The following is an 18,688-nucleotide window of genomic DNA, read 5'->3' on the forward strand; positions in this document are numbered from 1 at the left end:
CAAGGTATGAATATATATATGAGACAAGGGTAACAGCATAAGCCAGTGTGATATTGAATTAGATTAACCATAGGATCAAAACTGTGAAGGGTAAAAATTTAGAAGGATGATGGTCTGGGAAAGAATTAAAGGAGGGGAAAGTCTAGAGCAGTAGTTCCCAAACTTTTTTGGCCTACCGTCCCCTTTCCAGAAAAAATATTACTTAGCCCCCTGGAAATTATGAAACTATTTATTGAACTCAGAATAGAATGTAATACAAAAGTGTGGCCATCACTGCTCCCCTAGATTGCTGCAGCACCCACCAGGGGGCGGTAGCGCCCACTTTGGGAATCACTGGTCTAGAGGTTTCAAGGACAAAGAACAGGTTTAGGAAGAATGAGTTATAGGGAAAGGTGAAATTATAGGTTATGATAAAATTAAAAAAAGGAATTTCAGAATTATTGATCATTATGTGTGACTACACTACTGATAATCTGTGGCAGAGATAAGTGGTAAAAGGTTATGAGAACTCAGGAGATTAAGGAATTGGGAGGTCTCAAGGCATTTGAGAGAAATTCCCTGTTATACAGGAAAGAGGTAGAATGGAGAAGATACTGTGAACCAGGCATTGAACACTTTGAGAAAGGAGGGAGAATGATTCTATATGGTGTACTGTGGTATATATATGGTATATATGGTATACTGTGAGACAGGTACTAAACTTCTTGAGAGAGAAGAGATAACAACTGTGGGCCACCAAGATCTGGAGTGGGAGATATATTTAGACAGAATGAACTTAACTGGAGGAGAGGTTTCTGAATGATAATGGTAAAGGAAGGTTTGGCATGTGGCCACAGGGAACAAGGGTATTCCAAAACCCTGTTTAAAACCATTGGAAAGGATATGAGCAGCCACCGAAGAGAAAGGCTTCTAAAAGACGTGGCATTTGAATTAAGTCTTGAAGATAATAATGGAAAAGGAGTAGTTTGGTGGTTTAGCTGGAATACTAGGATATCTGCCTAGCAAGAAAGGCTGTAGACACAAGGCCTTGAATGCCTAGATCAGAAGTTTACTCCCCCCTCCCCCTGCCCTGAGTGATAATTACTAATAATATTTAAGTAAGAATAATGCATCCGAAAGCTAAATTAGGAAGCTTAATATGAAGAATGCATTAGAAAAAGGATAGACCAGGGGCATGAAAAACATTTAGAAGGCTGTTAAAATAGACTAGACAAGGAGAAATGAGGGCCCATACCAGAGTGAAAAAACAAGAAAGAGAGGAAAGAAAGAAAAGAGTGCCAACCAGGGATGAAACTTCAAACTTGAAGTCATTTGTACAGATAGGAGGTCATCGAAAGGAGAAGAGGACCAAGGACAACATGTCTAAAGACATGAATGAGGTAGTAATAAAGGAGTCATAAATAAATACTGTTGGATAAGAGAAGAGTAAGAGTAGAGCGTCATTGAAACCAAAGGAAGCAAGTCAGCCAGTCAGTCAATATATATTAAGTGCTTCCTTTGTGCTGGGCACTGTGCTAAGAAGTACTCAGGATACAAAAAGAGAAGCTAGTAATCTATTAGGGGAGCCAATAAGTAAACAGTTATGTGCAGAAAGCTATAAACAGGATAAAAATGGTCCTCAAAGTTCAGGTCTGATCATGTCACCCCTCTATTCACTAAATTCTAGTGACTCAAAGCTTATAAGCTACACAGAATGCGCCCATCATCTGCATGGGGCAATGGAGGCAGGCAATGTGGGCACCTTTGGTCTGGCTTGCAGACATGGAATAGGGATGCTTAATGTCTTTTTGTTCACATCCCTCTGACTGTGCAGTGAAATCCATTGATGCACTTCTCATATATATATTTTTTAATTTAATTTTATCTTTTTTAATTTTTCTTTTTAAACCCTTAACTTCTGTGTATTGGCTCCTTGGTGGAAGAGTGGTAAGGGTAGGCAATGGGGGTCAAGTGACTTGCCCAGGGTCACACAGCTGGGAAGTGTCTAAGGCCAGATTTGAACCCAGGACCTCCCGTCTCTAGGCCTGGCTCACAATCCACTGAGCTACCCAGCTGCCCCCACTTCTCATATTTTAAAATACATAAAACAAAACACACAAGATTATAAAAGAAATGAACTCTACTTAAATAGTTATCAGCATATTAAAATAAATCCATGGCTCCTAGTCTAAGAATCTTTGATTTAGAGAGTTACTAAGAATACCGAGAGGTTGAATAAATTGTTCACAATCATGCAGAGTGTGGATCAAGGGGTATGACTTGAGCTGAGGTCTTCCTGGCTTCAAGGCTGGCTCTCTAACCATTAAGCAGTACTACCTTTCTAATGATTCATAATTAACTAATTCATAGTTGATGAATCAGTCTGATCATTTTCATTTCATAGGTAATTTCTCTGAGTTTTAGTTTTGTTCAAGTGATTTGTCTACAGTAAGTAAAACATAGCTGGGAATCACCAAGATCTAGTTATAGTAAAAACAATCTAAACCTGGTATAAAATAAAACATGAAAAAGTTATGGTCCTAGATATGTTAGTTTACAGGCAAGAATGCCTTTCCTGGATAACTGAACTTGCCTCCTGACACTTGCAGCAACAATGAAAAAATATGAGGTATAATGGCTTAAACCTTTCATATGGCTTTAAATACTGAGTGCCTTTACCTTAATTACACAAATCCACATTTCTATAAAAAATAAGAAGCCAAAAGACTTTATTTAGGAGAAACTGGAAAAAAGTCAGATTCTTTCCAATGCTTCCTTCAGTTTTTTATAGCAGCAGCAGCAGCAACTAATATTTCTATGTCACTTTAGAATAGACAAAATATTTGAGATCAACTATGTAGGAGTAGGAAATTCATTACTAACTTAATCTTTAGAAGCAATCTAAGTGGGAGATCAGAGAAATTCTTTTAAGAAAAGCCTATTGGGGGTTGTGTGTGGGGTAGATGGGTAGCTCAGTAGATAGAGAGCCAGGCCTAGAAATGGGAAATCCTAGTTTTAAATCTGGCCTCAAAAAAGTTCCTAGCTGTGTGACCCTGGGCAAGTCACTTACCCCCCATTGCCTAGCCCTGATTTACAAATCCTCTGCCTTGGAACCAATACACAATACCAGTACATTGGTACAGGTTTAAAAAAAGAAAAAAAGCCTATTTGCCCACTTAGAAGGTTCAAAATTATTTAAACTGTTGGAAAAACAAAAGATTTATTTCCTTATTTTCACCTATTAGAATATGGGCATCTATTCAAATGAAGTGTTTTCTTATTGAAATTGGTCACTTGACATTTATTTTCTTGTTTATTCTGTCACCTGATGTTCTGCTACCAGTCACAAATACTTAACAGAACTCCATTCTATAAGATTTTCATTCTTAATTTTTCTCCATAATCTGACACATTAAAAAAAAAAAAAAAAGGACAAATTATTGGGAAGATGAGAAGAAAACTGTTCAGAGCTTTCTCAAGTAAGGACACATTTAAATTCCTCCAAACTCACCCTTTTCCAGCAGGTGGGGCAGGCTCTCCTTTAGTTTTTATAGAAGGTTTATGTGGGGATGGTGTTGGTGATGGAGAAGGGGAAGATGAAAAAGACCGAGACCTGGGAAGTAAACAATATTGGAATGGCTGTCAGGGGTAAATATGACATAAATAAACACAATGCAAAAGAACAATTGTTAAGTTACCATGCTTAAGAAAGTTACCATCTTGAAGAATATAAGACCATATGAGGAGTTAACATTTTGCTGAAGTATTTAGGCTAGACTTAGAGAGGTACACTAATTGTTATTAGTAGTTAGAAATTTCATGAGTCATCTCCCACACTGTAATTTACTTTTATTTTCAGCTTTTTTCCTTTAAAATCCCCTAAAATTGTGGTGTCAGAACTGCAAGGAATATATAAAAGATAAAAATTGGTTAATGATATTTGATGGAATGCAAATGCTTAGCTTTATGGTAGTAGTTATAACACAAACATCTAAAAGCACTTAATATCAATAAATACAATGAAAACAGATGAATATGGAAGGAGTAAAGAGATACAGAGTAGAAAGAGTGAAGAGTTAGGTACTTAAAAATGGAAGGCCTTTTGCAGCGCCCTTTTTGACTAAACTTTCCTTCACATTTCCCATCTGTTTTGAGTTTAAATCTCTTGCATCTTTCCCTTACTCTGACTTCCCACTACAAATGCCTTTGTTTGGGCCCTTATCTTTTCTGACCTAATTTACTATTCTAGTATCCTATGCCTCCATTCCATTCTTCACAACACTGATACAGGTAATCTTAATGTATTATTCTGATCACATTTCTCCTCAAAAACAATCAAAGGCACCACACTATTTAATGAATAAACTACTGCTTTTAAGGACTGGTGAATTTAGCTCCAACCTCTCTGTCCAGCCGTTTCCCATAATCCCCATATTTATGTACTCTGTATTCTAGACCAGCGATGAGCAAACTATTCCTTGCGGGCCAGATCCAGGTGTAGTTTTCCCATCACTGCCTTAAGCAATTCCCTAATCACTACATCTGGATGTGGGGAATAGTTTGCCTATTACTGGCCTAGACAAATTAGATTCCTTTGAGTCTTGGCTTCTATGCATAAATGGCAATCAACTTGGAGCTAGAAATCACCTAGTCCAAGGTTCTCATTTCACAGATACAAAGTCATGGAAGCCTAGAGAAGGAAGTAATTTATCCAGGGTCACAAAGGTACTAAGTGACTGAGTAGGGACTTGAACTTAGCTCATCTGACACTAAATCCAGTATTTTTCTCCCACAGCATCACACTGCCTGCCTCCTGATTCCTCCCAAACTCTCCTTATCCTCTGGCTAGCTACTCTAATTTATTTTTTCTTCAAGTTTAAGTCTGATTCCTACCTTTCTTCCTCCTTTTTTAAACCCTTACCTTAGATCTTAGATCAGTTCTAAGGCAAAAGAGGAGTAAGGGCTAGGCAATGAGGATTGAGTGACTTGCCCATGGCCACATAGCTAGGAAGTATCTGAAGCCAAATTTGAACCCAGGACCTCCAGTTTCCAGGCCTGGCACTCTAGCAACATTGTGCTATCTAGCTGCCCCTGGTTCCTACCTTTCTTTTGAAGACTTCCTTGACTGGCCACTCTCTGGGACAAAATGACCTCTCCTTCATACTCATCTCACTCTCCCAAGCACCATGTGGATGTGACTTTTCCCTAAGGCAGAGGCAGTTATGTGTGGCACAGTGAGAAAAACTCCTTTGGAAGACCAAGAGCTTGGGGTCAAACCCCATAGTTGTCATTTGTTCCTTCTGTGATAGGGAGAAGTCATTTCTTATCTTTAGTCCACAGTTTCCTTCTCTGTATTCCTTAAGTCTGTAATGTATCTGTATCACTAGTGCTTATGTGCCCCTAAAGAACTATTTCTTGAATGAATGAATGAATACAAATTTAGTATCAGGTTTGGAAGGATACATATAGCTGAGAAGAAATGCAATCCAGGCTGGGAGAATGATTCATGTCATAGGACAGTCATGGGAATGAACTAGTTTTTGTGAGAGATCATCTGATTGGAGTGAAGAACCTAGACTGGTGAAGGGGTTGGGGGAGTTTGGGGGGTGTGAGAAAGCTTTAAAGGCCAAGATGAAGTATTTAGAATTGTTGAGATAGAGAACAGGGAAGAGGATCATAGGCAGAGCTGAAAGGTGCTTTAAAAGTCATTCACAATCCACTGCCCACTACTGAGGCATCTCTAAAGAAGAAGAGGTCACAGGGGCAAAGATGGAATTGGAAAATTTGCAAATCTTATCACTCCAAATTCATCACTTTCCCACCATGCCATGCCTTCAGTAAAGAAGGAACATAAGAAAAACAGTGTTAGAAGATTATTTTAGCAGGTGGAGAGAGTAGAAACAGGGAAAGCATCTGGAAAATGGGTAGTTTCAGGAAAATGACAAACTCTTTTGACAAGATAAGTTTCAGATATTAGGCTTATTTATCTAGAAATATCCTATAGCCAAAGGGAGAAATCAGAATAAAAGGGTGAAATGGGTAATTAAACTGAAGATGTACTATAGGTCTGTGAGTCACTCAAAAGTCACTTCCTAGACTGGGGACAATACTAATGAGGGATTACTAAAGATACTAAATATACTAAAGGTATTAATTAAAACAAAACAATCATAGCAAATAAGTGATTCAGGGGACTTATGTTGTGAATGAAACAAATGGCTTGTGTGTTCATATATATATTTTTCCTATTTAAAACTGCCATGCAAAAATGTAAATATTTTCTGTTATTTCCAGAACCTGAACATTAAGGAAAATTATACGCAAATTATTACTATCCATCTATCTAGACCAATAAATATAATTTTTTAAAAAGGAAGTTGTCAAGAAATTTGGATGATTCAGTTTCACAACATTCTGTTCATTGAACATTTTTATACAGTGAAAAATATTTATAAAATGATTCATTAGGGTAAAGACTCAACATTTCTCTTACAGAGTAGGAAGGGCCAAGTGAGTGAATTACAGTATGTTATCACAGTTCAATATAAAATTGCCACTTCTGTATTTCTCTCAAATCTGTCTTGAAGATGCTTTATAAACAATTGTCTACTGGCAATACACACTCTTTCAAAAGAATGTTTCACTATCGTTTTAAAAAATGTCAAATTAAGGGGGCAGCTCCAAGACAGAAGGTAAGGATTTAAGAAAAAATGTCAAATTAAGGAGAGAGAGGGGAAGGAGGAAAGGGAGAAGCACCCAGTATTCTTGAAACTTTCCCTTTGGCAGTCAAGGTTGGATCAGGCTCTTATAAGTTGTTACTCATCAATTATCTGGGAGAAAACTAATAGCTTTCTTCAAAGGTATGTGACTTAATTTTGTGTACTTGCTAACAATTTAATGTTCTTTATGTACTGTGTCTATGCTCATCAGTAATATTCACTTGTATTTTTTAGTACATTTAGACATTTTTAGTAAATGTTTGAGGTTCGGAGTAGGTAAGCCACTCAGAATACATGGGATTCTCTTGGCTCCATCAACTATTAGTGGGGTGATTTTAAAACTAGTCACTTTTCTGAGCCTGAGGTTTTTCCTTTTCTAAACTTGGGAGATGGACATTTGCTGTGTTTACCTTGCAGGGTGGTTGGGACAATCAAATGAGGATACTGTGAAAGTGCTATAAAAATGATACAGTAATATACAGATGGAAAACATTATTCTAACACGCTAGACCTAGAAAGGTCTTTTTAAGTCTTTTCCTATATATGAATATTGTGTTCACTTCAAGATCCATGAGGGCACAGGCCATACTTTCTAATTATTGGACCCAGTTGCTCAACCTAAGTACCTAGAAGAGCATCCAGCTCATAGCAAGTGTTAAAAAAAAGCTTGACAAGTGTAAATAACTGTTAAAACTTTTTATTTATACTTATTATTTCTCTGTGCAAAGTAATATTAAAGTAAGAAAGTCTGCTACAACTTTCTTATTCCTTAGGAATTGTGTATCAACCAGAATTGAGATGGTTAAAGGTTTTACTACAAGCATAATGTCCAATGATAAAGTTCCCAATGAAACAATAGCGAAAAGGAAAGTTATCCTTCTAAAGGCTAATGTTAATGTTTTCTATATGCTATCTAATGTGCTTTAGCTGAGAGTAAAATATTGTAGTTAGTAGTATAAGGTGATATATTTCTCATTGCTTACCTAGTTCATGGAACCCTAATGAAATTGGTCTACTTCTCAGTCCAGAATAGAACCTAAATGTGAAATTGTCTTACAGAAGCTGCCTGCATGGGTAGCTCAATCCCACCCATGCAATCCAGAGGGAAAAGGGCTGGGTTTCTAGTCAGAAGATCAGTGTTCAATTTCTATCTCTGACACTTGCTGCTATGTAACTTTGGGTAAGTTATTTAAACTCTCCAGGCCTTAGGTTCCTCAGCTATAAAGGAAGGAGTTGGACTATTAAATGGCCTCTGAGGTACTTTCTAACTCTAAATCAATGATAAGATGCCCCTTCTACTGTTAGTCAATCTTTTCCAAACAGTGACCTGGACAGATTGTGATTAGTTACATAAAAAATAGAGAAGAAAAGGAGAGTTGTGCTGAGTACAGAAACATAAACAGTCTATGTGACATGTTAGATAATACTGTGAAAGAAGGTTATCAATGGAAAACTGCTGCTCTGTGTACATGTAAGGATGCAGTGGGGTTAAGACTGAAATGGGATGAATCTGTAAAGGGTTAAAGTAGCTGGAAAAGCCAAAAAGAAAAAAAAAAGTATTAAGTAGAAAGACAATTAGAAAGGTATAGAGCTTTAAATATTTGGTGAATGTAGTTAATTTAAGTTCCATTCAATTCTGACTTATAAGCAAATGAACACAAAGCTAAGTAAAATTCTTAACAGAACCCGACAATTTTCAAAACCCAAACTCAACAATTCCAAAGGAGGGAGTTGTTTGAACTTTTTCCAAACTTTACTTTAGTAACTATGGATTACATTTTGGTGGCTGAAGAAGACAAGAACTGGAACAACTTATCCTATGTATGTGCTAGGCCAGTTCATTCATTGCATAGTTCTTGTTTTTTTTTGATTGGCATAGCTCAATTCCAGCATGCTTGGAAAATACATTGATATTTCTAGACTAATGACTTATGTTTCCACTGCTATTTCATTTATCAAAACTTATAATAATTACATTCTATTCCACTTGGTCTTAGGGCATATTAATAACTTTTAAAACATAGCATTCAACATTTATTTAATAGTTATCACAAATCATTTCAAAGCAATCAAACATTTAGCAGAATAATATAGCCTACCTACCTGAGACAAGGAGACAGAGACCCTCCATGGAGAGCAAACTACCTTGACCGGAATTTAGGAACTATTAAAGAGGTACCCTGGTTGACTGCCTCTGTTGCAAGGGTACATGGGGAAAGAGGTCCCCAAACTGTAAGTAACCAAGGCCCCAACTGAAAACTGTATAAAAATAAAGTCGTTCAACACAAAGTCCACAGATTGCCATTGACCCGCTTCCATCTCTTTTTCCAGAAGAGCAGGGAGGCAGTAACGCTGGAGAGCACTGGCCAAAGAAAGTATACCTGGATCTGCTGCCTGAGAATGAGCTGTGTCTAGAAGACCGACTAGAATAGGAGCTGTAGGATGAGGACCTGGACCGGGATCGTGAGGAGCCAGAACCAGAGTATGATGATGAACGAGATGATGACCTGATTAAAGAAGGGGAGGAAAAGTCATTTCATCAACCTAAGAATATTTGGTTACTTAACTTTGTTAACTTTCAGTTTTGAACAAAATTGTGTTCTCCCTGCAAAATTTATACCCCTTCTCCCATTTTATGGACACAACTCAATAAAATCTATTTTTCATTAGACATTAAGTCCCCTAATCTGCCTCACCTTCCACACTCCTCAGCCCAAACAAAAATCTAGGCTCTAAGTATTTCAAATGTTTTCTTGTGGAAAACATTTAATATTATCATTCTATAACACACTGACTTCCAATAGCTATTAAAGCCTGGCCTTAAAGGGGCAGGAGGGCCCACTGATTTTCAGTAGCCTTGCAAGAGGGGTTTTATGTGACTATTACTAACACGACTTATGGAAAACTAGTACCACTGCTCCTAACCTTCCCTTTTCTCCGTGAAATCACCTCAAATGTTCTTTGCAATTTTTGTGCATTTGGGAGTTAATTCTCACCTTTTAGATCCTATTTTCACTGGGAAACAACTCCACATAAATTTCATTCACATTAAAAACTAGTCCAAAAGGAAAACACAGCTACTGTTAATAACAATAAACCAAACTATCTAATGAAGATAATGCGGGAATAACAGTCTTGTACTCTAAGCTGCCCTTTCTCTCCAAGGACTCTTTTTACCTAGAGGAATTGGATGCAGATGCTGATGAGGCAGACGTTTTTCGACGCCTCCGTGCACGGCTTGGAGAAACGGACACACCAAGTTTCTTCTTAGGGGACTTAGATCGCCGCCAAGGATCCTTCCATTCATCTGCTCTTTTAACTTGTGGGCCAGCTGATGTGGTTTCCTTCTTTGGTGGTTCAGGCTGACGGCTGAAAATACACACACATACCAGTTTTAGTGAAGCTGTCTATCTATCATATGAGATTGATGTTCCAAAGCAGGGGGGAAAAACGCTACAAAAGTATTCTAACTCATAATTGTCATCTACCTCCTTTATCACCTAGCTTTGTGGTGAGAGGACAACTTGTAAATAAAAGGAAAGAAGATATATAGAAATAAAGAGGCACTTTCTCTTGGAGAAAATTATCTTTTAAAGGGAGATTCATTCACTCCATTGAGCAAAGTAATACAAGATTCCTTAACTCTTCTAATCCACCACAACAAAGTTCTATAAATTAAAAATCTAGCCTTGCAAATATTAAAATGCAGAGTATGACTTTAAAGAGATCAATTTTACTGCTTTAGTAAATAGTAAAGTAACCTAATTAAACCCTAAAACCAAAGCAATTCTAAGAAAAATAGTTAAGAAAGCAACTAGGAACCATAATGATTCATAAATAACCATGAACATAGGAGGTAAGATTAAAGGGTTAAGGGTGATAAGGAGAAAGATAGTCTATAAGGCCTTGAATATAAACTAATCTACATGACCAATGTTGATTTACAAATTAAATGAGTTTGGTGGACAATGGCTTGTCAAACTGAAAATAATGAAAAACAATTTAATGAAAGCAAATCTCAGATGTGAGACTCCTGGAAAGAACTGTTCTCCAAGTGAATGTCCTGATAAATGGATCCAGCTGACTAAAATAGTTCTTATAATTAAAGACATAATTTTGGCACAATATTTGAGGACGGGCAGATGCCCAGAAGGTATGACTTGTTTTTGTTTAGACTCCATGATATAAATATATTCCAACAGATCTAGGTAGTATCATGTGCTAATGATAATAGTTTGGGATTTCAGAGAGTTAATGATTGCAGGCCCTAAGAAAGAAGTTCTAAGATTATCATTTATAGAATGTTATATCAGATGAAGTTAAATCAGCAGAACAAATAACTAGAAGAGAAAATGAATGTTAGTGTTCCATTTTTTACTTTTTGGGATGTATTCTTTTGTTAATAGCAGTGATAATTGGATTTGCTTAATTAGTCAACAAGTGTTTGTTCAATACCTACCAGATACTTATTAGCACTATGCCTGTAATCTGGGGATACAAAACTTTAGCTATAACAGCTCAATTAACCTGAGTACACATTACCACTAGAATTAAGATCAAAATTTCTCTAATCTCAGTTGAAGTCCCTGAACCATTGCTACACAACCATGTCCTACTGTATTAAAGTAATACAGGAAGGAAATGAAAAACCAGATTAATTCCATTCTGAGAAAGACCATTTAAAAGATGCCTTTTCACCTTTTTTTACTTCTGAGATTCTCATCTTAGCTTAAACAGGAAGTTTGTGTTGCTTAATCAGGATTTGCCTTAATTATTACAGCATTTCAGCTCTGCTAAAATATTAATTTTAGTATTAAAATAAAAAAGAAAGGAGAGAAAAGATGGAATTAGAGAAGGTAGGGGGCTCTCTGTTCTGTGATTGGTCCTAAAATTTAAAACTATGCTGTGAAAGGAAGGAAGGCAAAAGAAGATTTGGCTTGTCTCCATGTCCAAAAAAACTATTTTAGATTGTAGATAGACTGGTTATTCCAGGCTGTTCACAATCCTTTAGAGTCAACATTTTCTCATCTGCAAGAACTTCCCACCTACTCTGTAGATAAAACTATTTGGAATCCAAATGAATTGGAAGATTCAACAGAAGCAATATTGAGCCCAGAAGGTACTTGTACATAGTCTTCTTTTCACACAGTTGCATTACAGGAAATTCTAGGTATACTCCAAGCACTCTTACCAATGACATGAGAACTGGGACTACTCTGATGACAAGCAAGTGAAGAGGTACTGGATTTTTTATAGGCAGAGAAAGATTGACAAAAAGGGCTGACTATAGGTATCCCTTCCACATCTCCAGGATTAGGGGCACAGTACCCTTGCATTGTGGAAAATTAGTATAAAATTCTTTGGCCCTTCCTTTGTACCAGAGGAGAAGTCTAATTTTTTTCTTTTATGGAGTATTTAAAGTAAAAGAAATTATGTATATTTGTGGCATTAAAAGATAAAATATGCTGATATTATATAATACCATACATATATTTTATGCACTTCCATGTTTCTAAACTTTTTCTGTATCATTTGCTGGCCTTCATGGGCCATTTATGACTTCTGCAAAACTCTCCCCAAATTCCCATTTGATTTCTTATGTGGATCCGCAATATATCAAAACTATGACTGGCAAAGTCACAACATGGAAGGGATATCTCTATTTTCAAAAAAGTAACAAACAGGCTATCATTTAAGAAGCCATCTCTGTAGGATATCCTGCCAACTGCTATCCAATGCTAATAACCCTTTAAAAAATAATTCCAAAAAAATTTAAAAATGCTCTCAGGCCTAGATACCAAACTGAAAAAGTATTGATTTTGGGGGCAGTTCATATTTTTTGATTAATGAACATATTATCAATAAGACAAAAGCTTCCTGAGTATAGGCAATGTCTAATTTATAATCTTTGTTCTATACACCACTGCTTGTAGAATATCCATAACAGACATTTATTATATCCACAAAGGAAAAAATGTAATATTATACACCATTTGCTTTGTTCTTAAATTTAGGTAATATAGAAAGAAAATTATTTTTTGTCCACTTGAATGAGGGGTTTTTTTACGGGGATCCTACTGAACTCAAGTCTATTTTATCATTTACCTTACTTTGTGGAAAAAATATATTTACTATATCTTTTATGTACTCTCACAAATCAATCAGTGTAATCAAGGAAATATTTAATGCTTAATTTGAATGAATAAATATAAAAGCATTTATGAGGGGCAGTTAAGGAGACTTTCTAGCAGTATGCCCCAAGGCAAGTAGTCCTTACCACTCTTCTGCCTTGCACATTCAATACTGAAGCTAAGACAGAAGGTAGAATTTAACAATAAATAAAAGCATTTATTGTTTCATTTATGCCAAATGCTCTAAGCATTTGGGATACAAAAAGAAAAAAGGAGACAATGTGGTTTAAGGATCTTGCAATCAAATTGGAGGAGACAACATATATGAAAGACTTGGAGGCGCTAAGGGTGCTGGGGTAGAACAGAAGGTAAGGCTTAGGGAATTTTAGTTCAGTCAGGACTCACTGGAAAATTTGTAAATGGTAACTCTAAATTCATCCAAATAATGTGAATAGCAATGTTCAATCATGTTCATATTTTTTTCTGGATAGGGTGTCCTTGTGAGGTCAGGGTATCCCTGACCAGGGATTCCCTTCCTTGCATGGGAAGGCAAAGGGAAAGGAATTTTTATGAGAGAGAAATCTGTTTGATAAAGATGTTAAGAAAAAAAAAAACACAAACAAAAAAAAAACAGGATAAGTAAAGTAAGGGAATGGAATAGCATTATATATTAAGATCCATTGATGTGAGGAAATCTAGAAACTATAGGTTTGGGAAACATAACTGAGGATATTTTGGTGAAAGTCAAAAGAGGGAAAAGTAGAAGTGATTTTGCCACTGGAGAATAATAGCGACTACCTAGACAGAAAAAGTAAATAGATGAAAAGTTAAGGAAATACAGAGTCATTCCACAACAGAACTGGAGGATTTTAATCAACCAGAACTTCTCTCTTCAAAAGGCAGAGTAGCTAATTTTGAATCATCTTAATTTAATTCTTCAAAAGGTTGAGGAATCAACAAGGGGAAATTATATTCTGGAACTGATTCTCAAAAACAGGAAGGAATTGGTTTCTGAGATGGATGGAAATTATGGGAACCTAAGTGGTGTCCATTCCATTTTAGAGTTTGTGATAAAGAAGAAACTCACATGGTCTGATATAGATCCAAGATTTTAGGAAAGCAGATTTCAAATGGTTCAGAGGAAAGGTATGCTCTTTTAGTCTAAAATGCTTTAGGAGAGAGAAGTCAGTCTAGGAATGATGAGAGATAGGATACAAAGGGAAGTAAGTACATTGAGATGGATTTGTTTGATGAGGTTAGTGTGAACACACATGGAACTAATCAACCAATATTTTAAAAAAGAAATGTAAAGACGCTGTAAGCAATGTCAGATAACAGAAGATAGCCTGGTTCTGTAAAAATAGTGCCAGGAATATGGAAGCTCAAGAGTGAGCTAAGGACAATACAAAGCTTTTTCCCCCCTTAGCTATACTGGGAGGAGGAGGATCAAAGAAGGGATAGCATCTTTGCTTAGAATGGATGAGATAACTGACAAATTCAATTCTTGTTTTGTTTCTGTTTTCTCTGAAGAGAAAGACCTTTTACACTGGAAATCAAAAAACTTGATAGCAAAGTTAAGAGATCTAAGAAGTATACCTAGGTTACTTGATGACTTCAGTTCACCTGGTCCAGGTGAATTACAGCCTTGGGCCTTGAAAGAGTTGGCAGATACATGATCACTGAACAACTCACAGTGATATCTGAAAGATCATGGAAAACAGAAGGGAACCAAAAGACTAGAGAAGAACAAAAGCTGTTCCCAATTTTCAATAAAAGGAAGAGAATAGAATCAAGATTCTGCAAACTACAGGACAGTGAGCTTGATTTTTATTCCCAGAAAAATTCATGTTTGTTAAAAACAAAATACTTTAAAAAACAAAAACCACACTCAAATCAGACTAACCTAATTTCCTTTTTTGACCGGATAACTAAACTAGAAGATGAGGTGAATAATGTGGCCATAAACTACCTTGATTTTAGAAAAGCTTATGTTATGCTATTGTGTTGGAGAATATAGAGGTATGGAATCAACAATAACATAATTAGATATATACTGAATTGGTTGGGTGGCTGGACCTAAGAGTAGTTGCTAAAGAGTTATGTCAACATAAATAATATATTAGGAGGTCTCTAGTGTAGTATCTGTGGATCTGTGTTTGTCTTGCACTGTTTTTAACATTTTAACGTCTTGCCTAAAGGCATAAATAGTATGCACATCAAATTTACAAATGGCACAGGTTGGGAAAGCTAACACAATGGATAAAAGAATCAAGAACATCAAAGGATTTTGATAGGCTAGGGTTGGTAGGGGGAATCTAATAAGATGAAATTTGATAGGGATAAATGTAAACTTCTTGTTCTTGGGAAAAATAAACAACTTCACAAATTTAAGATGAAGAAGACAGACAGATAACAGTCATTCTAAAAAAGGATCTGGGGGTTTTAGTGTGCTTAACATGTATCACCAGTAGATACAATAGCCAAAAGAACTAATCTGATATTTGAGTTGAATTAAAAGGGATAGCTTCTAGAATAGGGAGTGATGATCTCATGGTATTTGCCCTGCTTAAGATCTCATCAAGAGTATTATGTTCATTCTTGCTGGTCAGTCAAGAAGCATTTATTTAGATTTTACCATATGCTTGGAACTTTTCAGTTCTTTTTTTGTGTAACCTATTCCCTTTACCTTTACCTGGAAAACTCTCTATCTTCTACATCATTTCCTCATCATTGCTCTTTCAAAACCTGGCTCTAAAATCACATCATCTAGCAAATTTTCCATGAATAGTTTATATGTATAGATTATCTTAGTTTCTGAATACTTGATAATTATACTCTCTGCATCTTTTGGTTAATTCTTCAAGAGCAGAATTTCATTCATGTTCCTCAGGGTACTGAGTAAAGTTCTACATGCAATGGGATGTCATACAAATTCAAGATACGTTGAACTCCTACAAACATACCAGAAGCTGTTCATTCAAAATGAATTTAACAACTATTGCATATCAAAAGTTTAAACCAGAAGGGTCAAACCCTTACATTTGTAAGGTACTTCTAAAACAAAAAAGATTTCTTACAGTATTTATAGAAACAATTTTTTGTAAAAGCAAAGAAGTGAAGATAATGTAGATGCTTATATTATTTTGGTAAGAAATGATGAATACGAGCATAAGAAAGGTATGGAAAAATTTTTATGAACTGATACAAGGTGTATTAAGTAGAACTAGGAAAATAATATGAATGTAAACAATGAATGAACAATGTAAACAGAACAACAAAACTATAACTGAATGCTGTAAAATGATAATCACTAAACTTGTCTTCAAAGAAATGAATAGATACCTCCTTCCTTTCTTTGCAGAGGGAAAGTACTATGGGTATGTAACACTTCAGATAATGTCAGACTTTTTGCTATGTTGGTTATTTTGCAGAATTGTTTTGGTTTCTCTTTCTTTTATCCTTTATTATAAAAAACATAGAGATCTCATAAGGGGATGGAGAAGGGATATATTAGAAAATGCAAATTATGTAAAAACAAAAGATATCAATAAAACTTAAAAGTTTTCTTTTTAAAAAAGATACTTGAAAAGGGAAGCAATTTTCTATAAATAACTCATCACCAGTTATCTCTGATTGTCTTTTTCACTTTGCTGGTTGGTTGTTCATATTTGCAAAAAACTCAATGGTCAGGATATAGAATAGGCATGAATACCTTCAAAAGATGTTATTTCATCCTTATAGGTACTCTTTCTACTCATATAGATCACTTCTTCGGGCCTTACTAGATGGTTTTCATGAATTAGCATGAATGTTTCTCTAATGATAAAATTTAATAGTGATAGACCTTATTTGGACTGGTACTATAATGTCATTGGTGAAAGAAACTCGTTCCAGAACAGATCCAGTTTTAGAGCCTTAAGGGAGATGCTTGTGGTTACTGAGAGGGTGACTGATTTGGCCACTGTCACATAGTCAATGTCTCAGAGATAGGTTGAATGGGTCTTTCTGAATGGGAGGCTAACTCTCACATTGATCTCTGTGATAAACTTATCAAAACAATAAACCCAGTGATGAAGAAGGCCTTAAAAATATTTTCTCAGTTTTAATTTGAGTGTTTAACTTGCACATGTAGAGTTGGTTATCTTCACCAAAAGTGAGAAAGAAAATAATCTTTATCTTTTGATAGGAAAAAAATTGAATCTAGGGAACTACCAGGTAAGAAACCTGTCTCTACCAAGGTAGGACAGCACCCTTTTTTGCAAAAGTTTTAAGAGATTTGCCTAGAGCACTGAAATGTTAAATGATTTTGCCCAGGGTTAAATAGTCAGTCTACATTAGATACATTTAAAGTGGGGCTGGACATACCACTTCTGGGTTTGTATCCCAAAGAGATAATATGGAAAAATACTTGTACGAAAATATTTATAGTTGTGCTCTTTGTGGTGGCAAAAAAATGGGAAAATGAGGGAGTGTTCCTCAATTGGGGAATGACTGAACAAACTGTGGTATCTGACGGTGATGGAATACTATTGTGCTGGAAGTAATAATGAACTGGAGGAATTCCATGGGAACTGGAAAGATGGCCAGGAATTAATGCAGAGCAAAAGGAACAGAACCAAGAGAACACTGTACACAGAGACTGATACAATGGCACAATTGAATGTAATGGACTTCTCTACTAGTAGCAATGCAATGACCCAGAACAATTTTGAGGAACTTATGAGAAAGAATGCTATCCACATCCAGAGAAAGAACTGCAGGAGCAGAAACACAGAAGATTGATCACATGGTTCAATGGGGATGTTGACTTTAAATGATCACTCTATTGCAAAATAGTAATACTATGGAAATAGGTTTTGAACATTGATACATGTAAAACGTATTGGAATTGCTTGTTGGTTCTGGGAGGGAGAAGGGGAGTGAAAGAACATCAATCATGTAACCATGGAAAAATATTCTAAATTAACTAATTAAATAAATTTTTTTTTAAAGTAGGGATAGAATCCAAGTCTTCCTGGCTTCTAGGCTAGTTCTGTAACCTCAATACACTCAGAGTGGACAATTCTTACTGTTTTTAATTTTCCTTAGGCCCAATCTAAATTTGTCCCATTGTAACTTCTATCTATTTTTCTAAGTTCTAAGTTCTATTTGGTGCCAAATAAAACAAATATACTCCACTGCCATCATATCATCTCTAAGTCTTTCCCCTAGCTAAGTATCCCGATTTTTGAATCCACTCTTTCTGTGTCATGATTTCAGGATTCTCTTCATTGTCCTAGCTGGCCTTCTCTGGACTCTCCAAAAAATAATAATCAATTTAACAAGCATCTATTAAGAGTCTACTATAAGCCAGGCTTTGGGGGTACAAAGACAAAAACCAAGTATGCCCCATCTTCAAAGAGCTTATATGCTACTAGCTGGAAGTATAGGAAAGGAAAGAGATCAGGAAAGGCCTACTGGAAGAAGTGCCACTTGAGTTGTATTCTGAAGGAAACTAGAGATTATATGAGGTGGAGGTGATGAGGGAGAATGTTATGGGTCCAGGGGTCAGCCTGTACATGGGAGATTGGATATTGCATATGGGGACATCAAGTATTGAAGTTTAGCTAGAATGTTGTGTGAGAAAAGTAAGATCCTAGAAGGAGAGTTGCAAGATCTCAAGAGGCCATCTAATTCACTTTTCAAGCACTTTTCCCTTTGACTCTCATTTTAAAAAAGAAAAATGAGGCCCAAGAAGGTCAAGTCACTTGTCTCAAGTTATCCAGGTAGTGTAATAATTGATATTTGAATGAAAGTTCTGTGACTCCAGAAATAGTGCTTGTTCCATATACCATAAGCAATGTGTAGTTGATTTAAAAA

General features: G+C 36.0%; 1 protein-coding gene across 4 annotated transcripts in view; it reads right to left on the bottom strand.

Annotated features, from left to right (window-relative positions):
* ZC3H18 (zinc finger CCCH-type containing 18) overlaps nt 1-18,688 on the bottom strand; it is a 95,182-nt gene that overhangs the window by 20,053 nt on the left and 56,441 nt on the right. For all 4 annotated transcript variants that reach the window (XM_044663183.1, XM_044663185.1, XM_044663184.1 and 1 more), the window contains 3 exons: nt 9,876-10,067; nt 9,080-9,205; nt 3,491-3,592 (listed from right to left, as the gene is read on the bottom strand). In XM_044663183.1, coding sequence (XP_044519118.1) covers nt 3,491-3,592; nt 9,080-9,205; nt 9,876-10,067 — 420 coding nt within the window. The remainder of the gene's footprint in view (nt 1-3,490; nt 3,593-9,079; nt 9,206-9,875; nt 10,068-18,688) is intronic.

The sequence above is a fragment of the Gracilinanus agilis genome, chromosome 2 (genome assembly GCF_016433145.1).
Source record: "Gracilinanus agilis isolate LMUSP501 chromosome 2, AgileGrace, whole genome shotgun sequence".
NCBI lineage: Eukaryota > Metazoa > Chordata > Mammalia > Didelphimorphia > Didelphidae > Gracilinanus > Gracilinanus agilis.